Source organism: Callospermophilus lateralis, chromosome 7 (genome assembly GCF_048772815.1).
Source record: "Callospermophilus lateralis isolate mCalLat2 chromosome 7, mCalLat2.hap1, whole genome shotgun sequence".
NCBI classification, from domain to species: Eukaryota; Metazoa; Chordata; class Mammalia; order Rodentia; family Sciuridae; genus Callospermophilus; species Callospermophilus lateralis.
The window spans coordinates 83273631-83293245 of NC_135311.1; the positions used below are offsets into that span (position 1 = coordinate 83273631).

At 35.8% G+C, this 19615-nt stretch overlaps 1 protein-coding gene across 1 annotated transcript in view; it reads left to right on the forward strand.

Annotated features, from left to right (window-relative positions):
• The window catches only part of Slc44a5 (solute carrier family 44 member 5), a 105951-nt gene that overhangs the window by 37683 nt on the left and 48653 nt on the right, over nt 1-19615 (forward strand). The window contains exon 2 of the mRNA XM_076862575.1: nt 12647-12731. Coding sequence (XP_076718690.1) covers nt 12647-12731 — 85 coding nt within the window. The remainder of the gene's footprint in view (nt 1-12646; nt 12732-19615) is intronic.

Sequence of the window (19615 nt, forward strand, 5' to 3'; positions counted from 1 at the left end):
ATAGTACAAAATGACAAAGCAGTCTAGTCAAATGCAAACCAAAGTTACTTTAGTAAATACAGTTGTAAAGAAAAAAGGAAACTACTAATTCCTCTTTTCAATATTTGTACTTTTGAAATTCTATCAAACAAATGATTATATTAGTGTTGCTGTTTACTAATAAAAACAAGGGCCTAGATCAGTTTATTTAATATATAAACCCTCTCTTTTATGAGAAAATTATAAAGAAGTACAATTATTAACTATTTCACCATATAACTCATTGACATTGAATGAGGTCCGTTCTCATCTCCAGAAAGAGATGTCTTGTTAGTTACTAATAGGTTAAAGATTTTTCTAGGAAGTTAAAATATAGAGGATAAATACAGAGGTTTTTTTTTCATGGATTTGTTTTTAAATCTATTGAGTGAACTAGTGTGGATATATTCTGTAAAAAGGCTTCACAATTGTATGTAAGTGTAATATGCACATTTTTCCTCTGAGACATGTCTTATCATTTAGATGTCAACTTAGGAAATGTAATAGGCTGTTAGGATGAGAGCTGTGAAAGTCAGATATTGTAGCACAAATAATTAATGGCATGAAGTTAATATGGATAGAATATATTGGCAGAAAGTTGTGTGCTACCTCAAGAACAACTCAAAATTCTTTTCCCTGATCTTCAGTTTTTTATTATAAAAAGAGAAGCACTTTGAGAACAGCCATTAAAAATAACTTATAGATGGTCTCCATATTATCATGAAGAAAAAAACTATACAGAATTGGAAAATTCAAAAAATTAAGGCAGGAAAATAGGATAAGGGAGTAGAATATACTCCTGTATAGCCTTCAGAACATTCCTTTGTTCTTTCTTAAGTATTTTAACATTTAAATTTTAATGTACATATAGAACAATGTGTAATCTATAAGTTGCATGTTGTAATAAAATGAATTTCCTTTCTACAGCAAGTAGAATTTTAGCTCCTCTAATTTTGGGGCAGATCTTTCTTGTCTATGACTTTGTTGGTTTTTATTTTTTTGTAAAAAAAAAAAAAGTTGAAATTTATTGTATAAGAAAGAAGATTTGGCATCAGGCAGACCTAGAGTTTCCCCATATTATTTGGTGGCTTTGGGCTGATTATTCTAACCTAAGTTTTCTCACTGGGAATATAAAAACACTGCCTGCCTTTCAAAGCAAGTTTGTGAGGAGCAAACTGAAATAATATCCATCTACACTAATAATGCTGTATTATAGTAGTAGGTAGTAATTTGTTTGCTACCAATGTGTAAGTAATATATTCTGAATTTTAATAAATTTCTTTTAAATGTAATTTACTATATTGTTTCTCTTGAAACCCATAATTTTGGTTATTAAGTTTGAATGCACGTAAGAACTTCACAGAGACCTCATTCTGTGACCTGAATCTTTCCATTAGGAGACCTTATTCCATAATCAGATAAGTATCTCCTACATATCTCAAAGCCAGCTGGACGTAATTCACAAAGGAATGCCTTTTGTCCTTATATGGAACTGGAAAAGCCACTGCCACTCTCCTACAGACACAAAGAGGGGAGGGTGTATCATCATTCACTCTGGAGCAACACAAAATATTTACCTTTTTGTTAAAGATCTCTAGATCAAATTTGTACATATCTTAGTTCACATAAGGATATTAGAGGATAAATGTCCCTTAAGGAAAATCTATATTTAATACTATAATGATTTAATGATTCTCCCCCCAAATTAATCCTGATACCTTTACTTGAAACAAGTGACTCAAAAAAGTCACTAAATAAATGTCCATTCCTCATCCCTCCTAGCATACCACACAAGGGATGTTCTTCATAGTGTGCTACTAATAGCCTTATTGGCTTAATTCCAAAGTGAACTTCAGTTATGTTCAATGTTGATCTAAAAGAAACTTGAAGGAAAGCAATTAGCAAATGTTACTGAAGTGCTGAGAATTTTTAACATCAAAGAATACATTCCTTCGCTTAAGGAAAGATGATACTGAGCTAGTGTCATTGACACAAATATTTTGGCATCTTTTACCATCTTTATTAGATCAGAACTTTCATAGACTAATCTTTTATCCATGATCTTTTTTTTTTTTTTCCATAAGAAATGTTACCATGGAAGAGCCATGTGGCTCACAAAATCTGGTGAGAAGAAATTGTTCTTTGTACTTTGGAATATGGTCAGCTAGGGTAATATTTGAATACAAAAAAAAGGCACTTAACATTAAACTGATGAAAAGCAGAACCTCTGCTCAGTGGATGGAGTCTGGGTAGAAGGTAATCAAATTTCCTTGAAAGATCAAGCTAACATTTATGATAATAGTCCTCTTTTGTCCTACTTCACTGATGGTTGCTATTCAATTACTGTACTAGCTAGAAAAAGAGAATAGGAATATTTATTATGCAAATTATTCTTTGCTATCCTTGTGCTAACATTATGTATGTACAAGGTTATGTACTATAACAGCCCGATTTTAACATTCAATAAGTTTTTATTTCATTTTCTTTCTAAGTGGATTTCCAGTTGAGCAGGTTAGTTCATTGTTACATTTACTTAGGAGCTGCTTGAAGTTGGAGTTGAAAGTTTGATCTGATTTTGTTTTTTACTATTTCCCAGGAGTAATTAGCCCTCTTAGTTGAGAAGATAGGAAGTTAACAAGAATGTTAATGCAGACAAGCCCAGAACTCATGCTGTGACAAGCACAAACCCATGGAGAAGCCATGTGTAGGGGTCCTGGGCAACAGACTCAGCTGGGTTCCCTGGGGTAATCAGTCCAGTTGGAAAATGATTGAAATCCCAGTCAACATCTGACTGCATGAGAGATCCCAAGGGAGAGCTAAGTTTCCCCAAATTCCAAAACTATGAGCAAAATATAAGCATATTAAGCCCGTTAGTTTATAGGAGCAACAATAGATAAGCAGAACAAAACTTGGTACCTGGAAGTGGGTGCTGGCTTAGCAAAACCTAGAACATAGGCATTATTTAGAGACCGGAGGTCTTCATAAGCCCATTGGATTTTGAGGAGGTTGTTAGTGAAAATTTGAAGGAAAGTGAAGAAAATGTGAGTGGAGGCAGAGGAAAGAACACTTTTCTTTGAGATGGTGAAATGTTTGGCAGGATTCTTGCCAGTGGAGATATAGGCAAAAGGAAAAGTACCTAATTTCTTCAGCAATCTAGCTAACTGGGCCATCCTTATAAGAGGATCCAACCCTAGAAGAGCCTCACCCACACTAGGACAGATGTAAGTAATGAGATCCACATCTTGAGTCCTAAGCCTGATGCTGTAATTGGAGGAGGCTTCTGGGAATCTTGGAAGAGGATTTTTAGTTTGGATAGAGTATGTTTTAACACAATGCTGTAAATTCTTTGCCATTCCTCCCCTCTAGAGGTATGATTTGTGTTGCTCTCCCTTTTAATCTGGTCAGGCTTTTTGATTATTGCCCTCTTAGAGAAATGAAGCAAGCCAAAGCAGACCAGTAAACAGCCTTGATGTGCAGGTAATTTATAGATCAGTACGAAGGATTCTGAGAATGCCATTACAGCTCACTTGGAGACAATAGGTCTGAAAGAACCAAGTAGAGAAGGAAAGCGGTCCAGGTAATTCAGCCTAAATTCTTCAGAGAATGGAACAGAGAATGAACAAAGGACTTAACAATAAAGTGTGGTCACACTTGACCTTCTCAGTTCTGGCGCTGAAGTGCATGCTTATTATCATGGAGCAGCCCTGCAGTCTGTTTTTCCAGGCACTCCTTAAGAAAATCCAACATAGCATTCTCTTCCCTGACCTGAACTGTTCCCAAACCCAGGAGAGAACTGTCTTTTTTCCAGTTTCTAGTGAGGAGAGAAGACCCTATAGTGTGCTGCCGCTCTGACATTTCAGTTGTGCCTCTTGGTACCACTAAATAGTCCACTGCTCATCTGAATCTTTCCACTACTCCAGTGGCTTCCTACACTAGGATCCAAGACTGTGACTTGTAAGTCTTCGAATAACCTTGTCCACTGCTCCCCATTTTCAGAACAGCTGCAACAATGATGGTGTCTTGCTTTATCAGAACCACCTTCTTAGGCCTTCTCTGGAGCCAGATTGCCAGCCCAGTCTCTCCCTTTGTGGCAAGTTCCTTCTGGAGACATTTTTATTCTTTTTGGTCAACAAACCTAACTAAGGATCAATCTCTCTAAATTGTAATTTAAAAGACAAAGGGTTGATGTCTTATCCCTTGCCTCCATGAAAGCAAATTGGTCTTTCCCCATTCCAAGGAATATGAGGAAGGGAGAAACCACAAGTTGGTAACTGGAACAAAGACAATGTGAGGACTTTTTTATTATCTCTGTAGAGAAGGCAGTGAAACATTTCTCTTACTAATAAATATATATATAATTTTAAATTTTATTTTATTCAGTTTGTTTTTTCTAGCTTTGTTGACAAAATATTGTTTGTATTTAAGATGTACAGCATGGCATTTGATAAAAGCATATCTTGTATAATTATCAGCATAATTAACCTAATTAGCATATTCATCCCAACATAGTTACCTTTGTGTTTGTGGGGGTGGGGGCGGTTAAGAACACTTAAGATTTACTTTTAGTACATTTCAAGTATATAGTACATTACTGTTTTTACCACGTTAATTATTAGATCTTTAGAATTTATTAATCTAGTTCCTCAAAGTTTATACCCTTTGACCAATATCATCTAATTTTCCCCACCTCAGAGACCATCATTCTATTTTCTGCTTCTATGAGTTTGGCTTTCTTTCTTTCTCTCTTTTTTAAAGATTTTGTATGTAAGTAAGATCATTTTGTAATTTGTCTTTGTCTTTTTGTGTCTGGCTTATTTCATTTAATATAAAATCTCCTAAGTTCATCCCTATTGTCACAGATGATATAATTTCCTTCTTTTTAAAGACCAAGTAATATTTAATTGTGTTTTATGGATGTATAGTATGTATACATATCATAATTTCTTTATCCATTCATCCGTTGACACTTAAGTTTCTTACATATCTTTGATATTTTAAAGTGCAATGAATGTGGGAGTCCAGGTATCTCAAGACACTGTTTCATTTCCTTCAAAATTATACCCATAAGTGGAATTGCTGGAAGTTCTAATTGTAGTTTCTTGGGGAGCCTCCCCATGGTTCTGCATGATGTCTGGACCAATTTACTTCTAACCTTCAGTGTACAAGGTTGTTCTAGCACCTCCTCAAAGCTTGTTCTCCCTTGTTTTTGTTATAATAGCCATTCCTACCTCACCAGCCTTCCTGCTCTTCTAGTTTAGGAGTTTGGCAGTGCAACCTAATATTCATTGTAAGGGGAAATTGGTGATGGAAAGTGACTATATGTAACAGGAAATCTTGGGCTTTTTGTCTACTTTGGAACTAAAATAAACTTACTCATCAGATCACAATTTAGAAACATTGTACTAGCAAAGTTTAAAACATTGTTTTAGCAAATTCAATCAAAAGTGAGAAATTTTTAAAAAAATTTTAGTTTCATTATTTGAAAATTGTTCTAGTAAACTTTCTTAATGAAAAATATATTCTACATACATAGAGTCAATATTAAATGTCCTTTTGCATTCCTTACTAATAAACATTTACAAATTAAATCTCATTCTTATACTTCCTTTTGTTTTGAAAGTGTTTTAAAAAGAAAACACAGTTTTGAATATAGCTTGAACAGATTTTTTTAGTATTGAGTGAGAATTTTTACTGTTTGTTGTATTTTGCTGAATGTATGCATTCTAGATGATTTTAAGTGGAACATTGTTAGCATAAGAAGGACTGATTTGTGTTCAAAGACATGGCCCTAAACTTATCATTGGGTAGAATAGGCCACCTGTAAAATGATAAAAAATGTTTTTTCTTATCCAGGCAACTGCATACAGGGCTCTTCCAAAAATGTTTCTATAGCAGCAGAGTCATCAACACAGATTTTCAAATTCGGTATCATGTGTCCTATTATCTGCTTCATTGCATTTGTAAATTGCTTGTGTTAAAAAGCCATAAGCACAATTTGGCAGGCCTGTTCCTCACATATTAAAACAGTTAAAATGTACCTTTAAGGGATACAAAATAATGATTTGAAAGCCAACATTCCCAACCAGCAAGTGTTTAGGGAATGCCTTAGTTGCCCCAAACAGATTTGCAGTTAATTTTTAAGTGTCAGTGCAAGCGGTTGGTCTAATCACATTTTCTCCTTGACAGAGGGCTTTTTAATGGCTGCAACTTCTTGACTCAACCCTAGAGCACAACGGGAACATGCTTTGCAAATGTTTGAAAATGGGAGATGATGTTAGATATAATCATACTTGCTCCTGGTACTTCAGTAGCACACATTTCCTTCACACAAGTGAAAGCAAGTTTGCCTGAATAAAGTTCTCACCCACCTCTTACCAATCTTTGGTTATCTGTAGGAATTACCCCAACGGAATTTACACTTAATTTTTCCCTCTTATTCTCCCTCTCTCTCTCTCTCTCTCTCTCTCTCACACACACACACACACACACACACACACACACACACACACACTCGTGCATGTTCACACTTGTATGCATCAGTTTCACTCAAAGCAGTCTTTAAAGGTACTTCTAAAACAGTAGGATAATGTAGAGAATAGGATAATTGCTGAGGTTTGCATTAACTGCTGAGTGATTTTGTCGATTGGTTTTATTCACTATCCTAACTCAGGCAGTTTAATTTTAGAGTCTGTGCTCTTGGCCACTAACCCCAACAGCTTTTTTTTTTAATGAAGAGGAGGAAAGAGGATTCCTTAAGCTGAAGGGAACAGAAAGGGACCAGACACTCTAAATACTGTCTCTCCCACCTTTCCCTTCACCATCCCCTGTCATTCCACACTGAGTTGAGCTTAAAACAGCAAGTTCTAGTAACAGTTTAAGGAAATAAATAAAAAGGGCACAGTTTAGAGGGATAAATGAAAGTAAAGATCACGAACAATTGGACATCTGAGACACCTCAGAGACTAGTATGGGTTCACTTGGGTTCACTTGGTGCAGTGTTGTTAACAGAATTATTAGTAAAACTATCCTCTGCACTGGCCAGTTAGAATTATTTGTTTCCCTTAAGAAGAATGTGTTAAGAAGTAGTATCATACTAAATATGAGATGTTATCTCCATATACTGGGTCTACATGTGCCTATCACAAGTACATCCCTATGAATAAATGACTAAGTGAATATGAATAACAATTCAGCATAAAAGAATGGGAGTTTGACCATATTCTAGACTGGTATTTTAAGATAATGCTTTTCATGTTAACTTTCTTTTAAGAATGAAGGCAAATAGATACTATAAAATTTGTTAGGTCCTAAGAAATATCTTAAATCAAGTTGAAATTTTCATATAGTAAAGGACCAGAAAATACTGAAACTTAGAAATTGTAGCTGTAAGTGTAAAATTAGCAAAACAAATAAAAGGAAAGGGAATTGTGCTCTAATTTATAATTTGGGATAGAAAAAGATGGTATAACTACTTCCTTCAAGAATAGAAGACATTTTAAAATGTAATATGGTAATGACTTATCTTTTGCTATGTAGTAAATTACCTTCAAACTTGGCACTCTAAACTAACAAACTTTTCCAAACTCACAGTGTCTGTGGTCAGGAATTCTGAAGAGCTTAGTGAGGTGGTTTGTCATGAAGTGGCAGTCAAGTTACCAGCCCAGGTGCAACTGACTGAAGGCAAGGCTAAGGTGGAGGGTCTGTCTTCAGAGCGGATGTTGGCAGGAGGCTTCAGTTCTTGCTGATGGCTGACAATCACGTGGCCTTTTCTGTACTACTGCCTCTGAGTGTCTTTATGACATGTGGCTTCCCCTAGAGCTGGTGATCTGAGAGAGAGGAAGCAGGAGAGGGAGAGACAGAGAGGAAGCTGTAATGTCTTTTATTACCTACTCTTAGAAGCCATACAGTATCACTTCTGCCACATTCGGTTTACTAGAAAAAAGTTGTCAAATCTGGTTCACATTCAAAGCGTGAGTAATTAAGTATCACCTTTTGTAGGAGAAATGTCAAATAATATACAAGCATATTTAAAAGCTACTACTACATGATCAGCTGAATCAAAGTAAATAGGATTGATGGTAAGAGAGAACTCCATGATAATATCACTTTTTTTTTTTTTTCTGGGAGAAAAGAAAGACAATGTGGAATCTTGTATTTGTTGACATTTTGAAGAGTGGGAATATACATCTATCCAGTGGCTCTCAACTGAAGCATAGCACTGCCCAGGGAGTCTTGAAAAATTGGAGTTGATTCTTTGATTTTCAGGACATTGGATGCACCAGAGGAAGATAGATGTCTTGCAATATTTAGGACAGTTCTGTAAAGCAAGACTGACTGTAATTCCTGCCTGACTTTCCTATGTCCCACTGATGTAGGACTTGTTTTTAAATATTTGAACATAGAGCTTCTGTTTTAAAATTACAAAAGATTTTTGCAGGATCTTAATAGATACCAAGGAAATGTGAAAGAAGATTCTGCTTTTTTGTTAGAACTTACTACATTTAGGAAAATCATATCATTTACAGAACCATTTGTACTATTTGATTTTTCATTATAATATGTCTACCTCCTCCTGCAACTGTAGCTGTTATATTTACAGTGATTCTACCTGTAGGTGTAAACACCTGACACGTTCCCTGTCTTCTAGTTTGGTCACACTGGAGCTTTTGCATACTGATGTGCATACTGTTTAATTATAAAAAAAAAAAATTGGTTCTTATTTCTCATTCATATTACAATAAGGGAATTGTATTGAATTTTTTAAAATTATCTGTGCATATTATATTATCAGGGACTATTATTTCAATATTGTAAAAGAGGCATTGTAAAATATGCTATGAAAATGATGTGTTGGGCATTATGGTCTTGAGTATGACAGCCACACAGATCAATGATATTATGGCATCTCACATAAGAAGTTCTTGACATTTGTGGGGAATGTTCTAGGACAGATCTATACAGGATAGATCTGTGATTACTATGTGCAATGTTAAATTTTCTACTGGCCACATTTAAGGGTGTAAAAAACAGGTGAGAAATAGGTGAGACAAACCAGGTGATACATGCTTAATCTCAACTACTTAGGAGTCTGAGCCAAGAGGGTTTCAAGTTCAAGACCAGCCTTGGCAATTTAGACCCTATCTCAAAATAAACTATAAAAAGGGCTGGGATTGCCGGGCGATGATGCACACCTATAATCCCAGCGGCTCAGGAGGCTGAGACAGTAGAATCATGGATTCAAGGCTAGCCGCAGCAACAGCAAGGAGCTAAACAAATCAGTGAGACCCTGTCTCTAAATAAAATACAAATAGGGCTGGGGATGTGGCTCAGTGGTTGAGTGTCTCTGAGTTCAATCCCCAATACAAAAAAAAGGGGGGGGAGGGGAGCTGGGGCTATAGTTTAGTAGTAGAGCCCTTGCCTAGCATGTGCAAGGTTTTCGATTTAATCATCCCAGCACCACAAGAAAGGAAAATAAATAAGAAGGAAGGAAGAGTATAAAAGAAATAGGTGAAATTAATTTTCTTAATAATTAATAATGTTTTAATAAATATGATTTCAAATTAAATCAATATAAAAAAATCTAGATATTCTTTTTGTTGTTGTTCATACTATCTTTTAAAATATGGCATATATTTTGCTCCTTAGACTAGGGGCTAGTAGCTACCATCTTGGATAGCACCATTCTAAATGTTCCATGAATAAAGAAATTCCAAGAAAGGGAATAAACTGCGAGAAGCCCCTTACTTCGTGAATAGGGGCAAAATAATTGCTGCTGGTTCATCTCTTTTTCCTCATCTTTTTTGCAGCTCTCAGCTCAGAGTCTTGATGTACCAGATCAAACACACACCATCTGTAGCACAGCTTCCAAGCCAGAGGCTGTGTGGAGAGGGGGTAGAAGCAGTTCAGTAAATATGACCACCTGTCACAATTCAAAACCGGAAAGTCAAGGAGAATTTTTCCCTTGACATTTCTATCTCCTCTCCTCCTCTGTCCCCAGATCTCTGCTGAAACACCATTCTCTCCCTTACAAGTACAAAGCTCCCCTCCCACAAGGACAAAGTTTCCCAAACTGCCTGTGTCCTTTCCTTTCCTATATTATGTATCCAGCATTTTGCTGACATCCTGGTTGCTTACATCAACAAGCTTATACCCAAACTGTCCTTTAGTAGGCAGCATAGCTACCACTGTAGTCTCGTGGTTAAAACTCTGAGCCTTAGAAAATAAAACACCAAAGTTTAAGCCGTGTTTATATCCCTTAAAAACCATGGAATTTTGATAAATAAACTGAATCACAATTATCTGTAAAATTTAGGTAAAAATAATATCCACTTCTAGGATGGTCGTGAGACTCATAATGTGAGTCCAAGGAGACAGTGTATAGCCCTGGCACACCATGCATAATGAATAAGTGGAAGCTCTCACTACTCCATGATTTCCTCACTTTTTTTCCCACTCCCAGCTACATGTCCAAATCCTAACCATTTTTCAATCTTTCTCAAGCTCCACTTCTTCTGGAAACCTACAAACTTTATTCTCCTCTTTCCATGTCTTTCTTATGAACTCTGACATAAACTTATGCAGATACTGACTTCTGATAGAGTATACATGATGATCATTCAGAAAATTCTTGAATTGATTGATCATGGAAAAGTGAAAGAAAACTATGGCAGAGGATGCAAATATCAGAACCCCCTTCCCCTTGACCTAGAGGTTTGTCTTCAATTATGGTGAGCAGCTTTACTATGTCCCTTCACAAGTAGTTTCCATACAGTGCCACGGTTTCCAGAGGCACAGACCCACAGCTGGCCACTATAGTGACCCATTAGCATGCTCTTTAGTGGCCTTAATACCTTCCCTGAATGCCTTCCTTTGTGACTTTTTAAGCTTCTTGGAATTACCTCCCAAATAAACTATCTGTATCAAAGTCCTTCTTTATGATTTTGCTTATGAGGAAATCCAAAAGACTAGAACTGATATTAACTGAGTCTATGTGGGATGCTGAGCTCCATGTTAGGTATTCTACTTCCATTTTCTTCTTTCATATTCTCAACATTCTTATGGTTTGGGTATTTTATATCCATTTTTCAAATAAATGTGAAAGCCAAGACTCCAAATAAGTGATGTTCAGGGTTATAGATAATAAGTAGCAAACTTAGTCATCTAAATGCTGCTTTAGGTGCCTATTTCTGAATTAATAATTCTTCAGAATGAATAGAACATTTTAGAATAAAGCTAAAAGAAACACATTATAAAAAGGAGAGATAAAATTACATCACTGTCTTGGGTTTAGCCAAGATGTGACAAACTAAAATATAGAAACAGACTATAATAAAATAGTGTCTGGAGACATTGTGCTTTGAACACATAGATGTCATTTAAATGCCATATTTATAGTCCAGTTTCTTTATTCTGGGAAATAATGATGGGAAGATATGACAGCAGAGAGCCACCCGAATGAGTCAGATTTCATAAGAAGGTATTAGAAGATGAAACTGATTTGGCCTCTATGACATTGGAGAAAGAATTAGACAAAGGAGACTTTTCTGAGTATTTAGATACTGAACAGAAAGCCTTGGACTGATGAGAAAAAAAATAGGGAGAAAAATTCCTCTTCCATATTAAAATTCAGAATTGATTTTTTTATCTTCCCAAGTCACACAGGCCACATACATAAGTATGATTGAATTATAACATGAACTGTCAAATCCAATAAATGTGGGTAAAGAGATAGCTGGGCAAATGTTGCAAAGGACAAAGATGTGTTTTCCAATGCAGAAGCATGCATTATATGACCAATGGATTTCCTAGATTTTTTTAAAAGGATATTAATAAAACTGGAGAAGTTAGAAAATTTTAGTTAGAACTAGGGACTATTACCCCGTTTAGCTGATGGATATTACTTTCTGTGGTGATAAAATCTAGAGCTAAATCAAGTCAATGATTCTTAAAAAAAAAAATGGTGATGAGTTTTTATGAGGGTAGAATTCAGTAATATCATAAAAACTAAAATCAAATCCTCAATTTTGAAGTTTGAGAAGACTTCATATTTATATCAAGCTTTGAAGTCATTAGACAAAAATGCATGGTAAATCTTTATTCTGTGTTGCCTCTGTTGTTGATTCTGTTTGCCTTGAAATGTCACTTAAAATCACAGGGAACCAGTCAATTTGAACTGGGCATTGTAGTTTCATTCCTTTAAATTTTAAAGTGGTTTTCACTTATGTACAACTCAAATGCATTACATCATATTATTTACTTTAGATTATTAGCTCTGCTATGAAGTCATGTAGTTTTGAACCCTGGAAAAAGTATTTTCTAGCCAAGTAAGCTTTTGTACTGTGCCCTCTAGTTCACATTTTAATAAATGTCATTTTCTAAGTGCATTACCTCATGTTTTGGCTCCAGCCCAGATAAATCCTGAGAGAATAAGAGAAATGTGCTTTCTGACTGATTCATCCATATTTTATTTTACTTTTCATTAAGAAATTACTCTTTGAAGAAAATCAATAATCTTCTGTGACTGAGGGGCAAGGTTAGCGTGTTGCGGTGGTGCATTCTAATATCTAAAAGCAGACTGCTGTTGCCCAGCTATTGCTGATAGAATTTCTGTTCTTTCTTATTCCTGCAGCCTGGGTACACGGCGACCCCAGGAGAGTGGCCTATCCTACAGACAGCAAGGGCCACTTTTGTGGCCAGAAGGGCACCCCCAATGAGTGAGTATGGTCACTTTTGCTTTGTGTGGTATCACTGTCTAAGCTAGAACCTAGAAATCGCTTTTATACCAATCCCTCTAGACTGCTTAGGGAGACTGAAATTCATGAAGGAGGCTTTCCCCACCCCTTTTCCTGCAGACAGATATAAGCAGTTGGGAAGTTCAATACTAAATGACTTAAGATGCCATGTCATTGTCATGTAGCATTTTAGTAGAATGCATGAAGGCTCTGCTTTAGGAAAATACAATTCTTAAAGATGGAGAAGACCAATAATATTTTTCAGTAGCCATATTTTAAATGCTTTATGAGATGGGCTATTGGAAGACCTAGTCCTGAGTAACTGCCTAAAAGTTAGAAGTTACCATAGTTTAGTTTTGTCACACACCCACAGATGAATCATTCCGCCTTTCAAAGGTAAGGGCACAGACGGTCTTGGATGCTTGGTGGTCTTTTCATGAGAACTTGGCTTCTGTGGACATTGCCCCAGAGTAGCTGAGCAAAACACTGCCTTTAGATTGTGAATCAGAACAGATATTTTCACTTCTGAAAACAAGTTTTATATTTCTTCACCTAAAAAAAAAATTAAAAAAAATAAAACCCCATAAATCTCACATTTTTAGAAAACATTCCCTCATTTATCATGGGTCCATTTCTTTGCTTTCACTGCCTGAGGTTGTTGCTAAATCTCCTGGCTCTTCATAACCAATTCAGTTCCTATAAAAGCTGATTTGAAGTGAAGGAGAAGGAGAAGGAGAAGGAGGAGGAGGAGGAGGAGGAAGAGGAGGCGGAGGAGGAGGAGGAGGAGGAGGAGGAGAAGGAGAAGGAGAAGGAGAAGAAGAAATAGGTTCCCCAACACGTCCACCACCAAAACGCATGTTTCAGAAGACTTGAGTTTGTTCTCTTACTGCCCACCCCTAACCATGAGCTTATTATTTCAGGAGATACACGTGTTTTTAAGAAATTAACAAAATTTATGAGTTAAATTATTATTGAGCAACAAGAAAACTCAGAAATTTGGAGGAGTCAGAGACAAATCTTTAATTATGTCAGGTCGAGTTTACAGGGACAAGTTTACTCCCAGGAAAGAATTTCTCCCTATTAGGGACAACTGGAGTAAATTCTGATTCAGGGTGGCAATTCTTATTTTAACCTCAGTAACTTAGAAAATCTTAGACTTTGCCAACAAAACCTTCATACTATGAAGGACAAAGAAAGCACCAGGTGGTAAAAAGAAAAAAAAAATCAAACAAATCTCTAAATCTTTAGTTCTTTAAAACACTATTTTTGAAAGGATTTTTGTAACAATAAGTTTTCTAGACCCGAGCAATGACCCACTTAGTTTGAATGAAAATGTGACACCACAAATTTCAGGACATATGGATTATTCAAAGACAATCCTTGCTTAATACACAGACATTCTCATTGAAGTATTATTTATAATAATACACTGAAAACTGAACATATCTTCAACCACATGTGGATACTAAACGATAGCCCATCTATTTAATAAAATGTAATCAAGCCAGTGGAGATTATATTTCTATTTTCAATAGTCAATTCTATTGATGTTTCCTTATAGTTTCTGAAGTTTATCATGATTGTATTAATTGCTTTCCTCCTCCCCCAAAATAACATTCTCCTATATTTCACTAGTATTTTTATAATTTTCTTTTATATATTTAAATTTCCTTCAAAACAAACACTGAAGCACTAAAGATTTTGTATATACAATGTAATTCAGAAAAGTAACAACAGAAAATGTAGGGTATATTTATAGAATCATGCAGTAAAACAACCTTTCTTAAACATAATGCTAAAATCCCCCCCAAATGAGCAATTTTAAGGAATATTACCACACAAAGTAAGTTACCTTAAGTCACTGCCAAACAAAGTTACAATCTAGATAAGAGGCAATTCAAGAAAAATAAATATTTCAAGCAAATATTCCTGACTAAAAATCAATCAATAACTTAACGATATGAGCTGCTACTAGAAGATCAAAAAGGAAAAGATGATTGATCATCTAATATAAAAAGAGGCAAAAACCATAAATGGGAAATAACGTAACGAACAATAACAGTAGAAACTGCTATTGAAGTACAGTTTTAAAAAAGACAACATAAACTAATGGATATAATATTTTTTGAGTATTATAATGCCAGATATTTAAAAGATTAAAATTTCCAGGGTTTGCTAGAGTGAGGAGAAATAAGCACCTCATTTGCTACAGGTGATAGCATGATATGATATCAAATTTTTTCAAATATTATCAATCATATATGCTGTTGTTGATTCTCCTAGAAACTTATCTCATGGAAATTTGAATACATTTCCTACTATAATAGGTGCTGTGTTACTCAGCTTTCCATTGCTCTCACAATGAAAAGGTTTATTTGGGCTGATATTTTCAGAAGTTTCACTTGATGGTCACTTGGTCCAGTTGCTGTGGATCTGAGGTGGCACAGTACATCATGGTGGGACCCTTGGCAGAGGAAGCATCTTCACTTCAAGGCAACAGGGAAGCAGAAAGAGAGAGAGACAAGAAGAGGGCCAGGGTTCCACTATGCCCTTCAAGGGTGCTCCCTCAATGACCTACCTTCCTCCAACTAGAGCCCACCTCTTAAAGGTTCCACTAGCTCCCATTAGCCCCACAGGCTAGGGACCTAAGCTTTAACACATGACTTGGGGAAGCACTCAAAACCAAAGAAAACGGAAAGAGCTTAAATATCCATCAATAGGAGATTGAGTAAACAAATTATGATATAGTCATATAATAACATACCATTTAATATTTAAGAAAATGTCGCATAGAAATATATTTTTGGCATGGAAATGTGCCTATGATGTATTGTTAATTCAAAAAATCAAGTTCTTTAAAATGAGCAGGGCATAGTGATACATACCTCTAATCCCAGCATTGGGAGGCTGAGGCAGGAGGATCGTAAATAAAAGGCCTCCCTCAGCAACTTAACGAGGTACTTAGCAACTCAGTGAGACCCTACCTCAAAATAAAAAAAATTTAAAAATTAAATTAAAAAAATAGAGTACAAGTATAATTTTGTTTTGTGGGCATGTTTGTGTACTTGTACATCTTATAGTCACAGATATAAAAACACCTATATGTGCAAGGAAAAAAGTTTGAAAGGATACACATATGCTTTACAGTAATTATTTCTAAGCAAAAGGTGTTATTTTTTACTTTTATTCACATATTCATTGAGCCCCTGTTTTGTCCCAGACAGTCTTAGGAGGAGGTTAGATTGCACCCAGCGGACAAACTATCTGTTCTCATGAAACTTACATTTCAGTGAAAGAATAATTGGAGATAGAGATGAAAATAAACAAGATAATTTCAAATAGTGATAAGGAAACAAAACAGGAAGCCTGATGGAGAATGACTGGTGTTCCGTGAAAGGGAGGTCCCTCATGGATGCCCAGTTGGGGGAGGGCTTTGATGAGGGTTGTACTTTTCAACTGAGATATGAAGACTAGAAAGGTGCTAGTCTTACAAAAGCTCTGGGAAGAGCTTTTAAGCCAGAGGCAAGAGGAGATGCAAAGATCCTGAGGCATGTGATTCTCCAGGAGTAGAAAGAAGTCCAAGAAGCTGGAATATAGCAAACAAAGAGGCAGGACTTAAGCAGACATGTGAGAAACAGGAGGGACCAGATTTGTGGTTCCTACACACTCTGCCAAAGTATTTAGATTATTTATAAATGTGGGGAAGGCCATGGAAAAATGTTCAGCACAAGAGTGATGGAATCCATTTTACATTGTTAAAAGACTATTCTTCTTGATTTTATTTTTCCCGTAGTTAACTGTTTCAATTGTTCACAATAAGCATGCATGCAGAAAAATATAAGCTTTCCATTTTTTCTTTTTTTGAAAAAAAATTAATGAAATGGGATGTATTAATGAAATATAATTATAGGTATAATTCTATAATTATGAAATAAAGGTATGAGTAAGTTTTATTTCCCTACTTATGTGCTTATATGCATTGTAATTTTCTACAAAAAAAATATATTACTTTTATATCCCCTTTCAAATTTTGTAAAAATCAAGATTTTTTTAAAAAAAAGTATATAAGCTGAGTCAATGAATAACTTAGCTATTAAAGTCCTTTCTGTAAAAAATAAAGTACAAAAAGAAAGTGTTGTCAGAATACATACCCTGCAGTCAATCCTGATTTTGCCTTTGAGCATTGACATTTGGGCCTGGGACACATGCTTCCAGGCCTTAATTTCCCTATAATGATGCAAAAGTTAAACAAGGACAGTAATTTAGAAGAAACTGGCACCGTCATACCTGTTTGCAAAGCACTTCTATATTCCATACCACATCATTTGTTAATGTCCTCCGATTTCAATATTCTAGGCTTTCGATATCCAGTAAATAAGATCCTCTTATATTGTTAATCTTCGAGAATCTCTAGGTTTTCAGAGATAGTCAGGGAAGCCACAGATTCCAATGCAGTGTGTTCAGCGCAGCACATAATTTTAAAATGAAGCATGATGCTATTATCCCCAGTGAAGCAGCCACACACACCCACACCAGTTGGTCTTGGGCACAAGATCCCGACTTACTGGCATGGGTCTTATTGCTCCCTGAATTTATGCTGATTACTAACTTGTTGATTTTGCCAAACTCTCTCTACTGGGCCCATGGTTCTTTGAGGTGAGGGACATTCTCTGTCTTTCTCATTGCTGTGTCTTCAGCACCGACGAGACTCCCCGGCATTGTAGTAGGTACTCACAAAGTTCATTACTAAATGAAAGAAAACAAAGGGGCCACACAGATTAGTGATTTGCTCCTACCATGGAGGTCATAACAACACTGCTAAGCAACGGTCATAATTACTTTCATTGGGAAAATTTGGAAATGGAAATTCAGAAAAGTCAAAGTCCTTGTTAAGGTCCCACAGACTACTAAATAGCATGTTCCAACTCCATATTCTGTGCCTCTTAGACTACACACTGATAAGGATTGCAGTGAATTTGGTTTTCCATTATAGCATGTTCAACCTAGGCCTAAAAATCTTGAACAAAGCCGGTAAAAGTTATTATTAAATAAAAATAAGTACATAAATACATAAGCTTGTGTGTTTGTGCCACAGTGAAAAGCATGTGTATCAATGGATAAGCAACTGATGGAGCTCCAAACCAGAGGGACATGCTTGTGTATGTAACCATTACAATGTTTGTTCTCTTTAGTGTCATGATGACCTTACAGCAATCCTTTGATTCTGACCTCTGAAAGACATTCCTTAGAACCAAACTTCAATTCACTGTTTAGAGAAGGGTGTGATCATATTTGAAATGTAGAATTTGGCTTTTTGTGCTTTATCTATGCCAAACCAAAGAACTCTAGGCGAAACTCTGGGAGTTTTCTAAAATATCAAGATACATGAAAGAGAGACTTCAAAGCAAGACAGGGTGCTTTGTTATTCTGTGTAACTTTCTCTGCCTTTTCAGTCTCAGGGAAGTTGTTCATGACACTGGGGTTACAGACCTTTCTTTTGAGATTTCCACTAAAAAGAACTTGATTGATTTTGATGCCACCTTCTGGCTACTACAAAAACTTCAGCTTATAAAGGTTGTGTTAAAACAACTTGGAACATTGTCTGAAGTCACCAAATCAGACAGACTGAACTACCCTTCCCCCAGGATGTGGCTCGGATAAGGAAAATGGAAGATTGAGGGGCGAGAGCTCTTCCACTTAAATTTTGTGTTCAAATTATGCCATTATACATGTACTCTCTTCTTTTTTTGCATTACAATTCTTAATACACATATATACCACATTGGTGTGAACATATTTTATATACAGAGTTACGAGAAATTGGGCTATATATGGTTAATAATGAGTGTAATGCATTCCACTATTGTCAGGTATGTAATAAATAAATAAATAAATAGATTGATTTTGTGTTCAATTTGGCATCTCCATGAAACAGGAACAACTTTGTCTTTATTCACTGCAGGACCTTTCACAGAATTGCAAGAGCGTCCCACAAATCTGTTTGACTGAACCCAATACAAGCCCAGACCCCCAACTTAGTTTAATTTTTAAAATTTGTGCCAAAATAATATATGCCTGTGAACACAAATCAAACAGTAATGGAGAGCTTATCATCCAACTAATAGTCGTCTATCCTAAGACTCTTCACCCTGATTTTATTCCACAGAGATAATCTTTTCCTCTGGTTTTAGTTCTTCTGGCAATTTTTAAAATGTATATAACTTTAGATGATATGCTTACCCTTTTATTTTGTGCTTTATTAACTTTAGATGATATCTACTGAAACTGCTCAGGAAAACAAAGACTGAGCTCATTTACATTGTATTTTTCCCTCCCCTCCAATTCCCCCTCCTCCTCCTCCTCCTCCTCCTCCTCCTCCTCCTCCTCCTCCTCCTTCTCCTCCCATTTTTGATAGTTGAATTGCTACCTTTAGATTTCCTAATGGTCCCATTTGATGGTATACTAGACCTCTACTTCTTGTTCTACTAACATTTTTTTAAGAATTTAACCTTTATTTTATTTATTTGTTTTTATGTGGTGCTAAGGATTGAACCTAGTGCCTTACATGTGCTAGGCAAGTGCTCTACCACTGAACCACAACCCCAGCCCTCTACTAACATTTTTTGAACTATAAATTGTTGTATTTTTGTTCCGAAAATTTAATGTTCGCTTAAAACCCAGAACGTAATAGGAAAAGATATATTTATCCATTGAGCCTTTGCATAAACGTTTTAAGAGTTGACTCACAGTATATTATTTAAATTATTTCACATAAATCAAACTCCTTATAAAGTATATTTTAAACTCTATTGATGATTTTAGAAAACAATCACAACATAAAAACCAAGACTCTTCCTCTGTTTCCA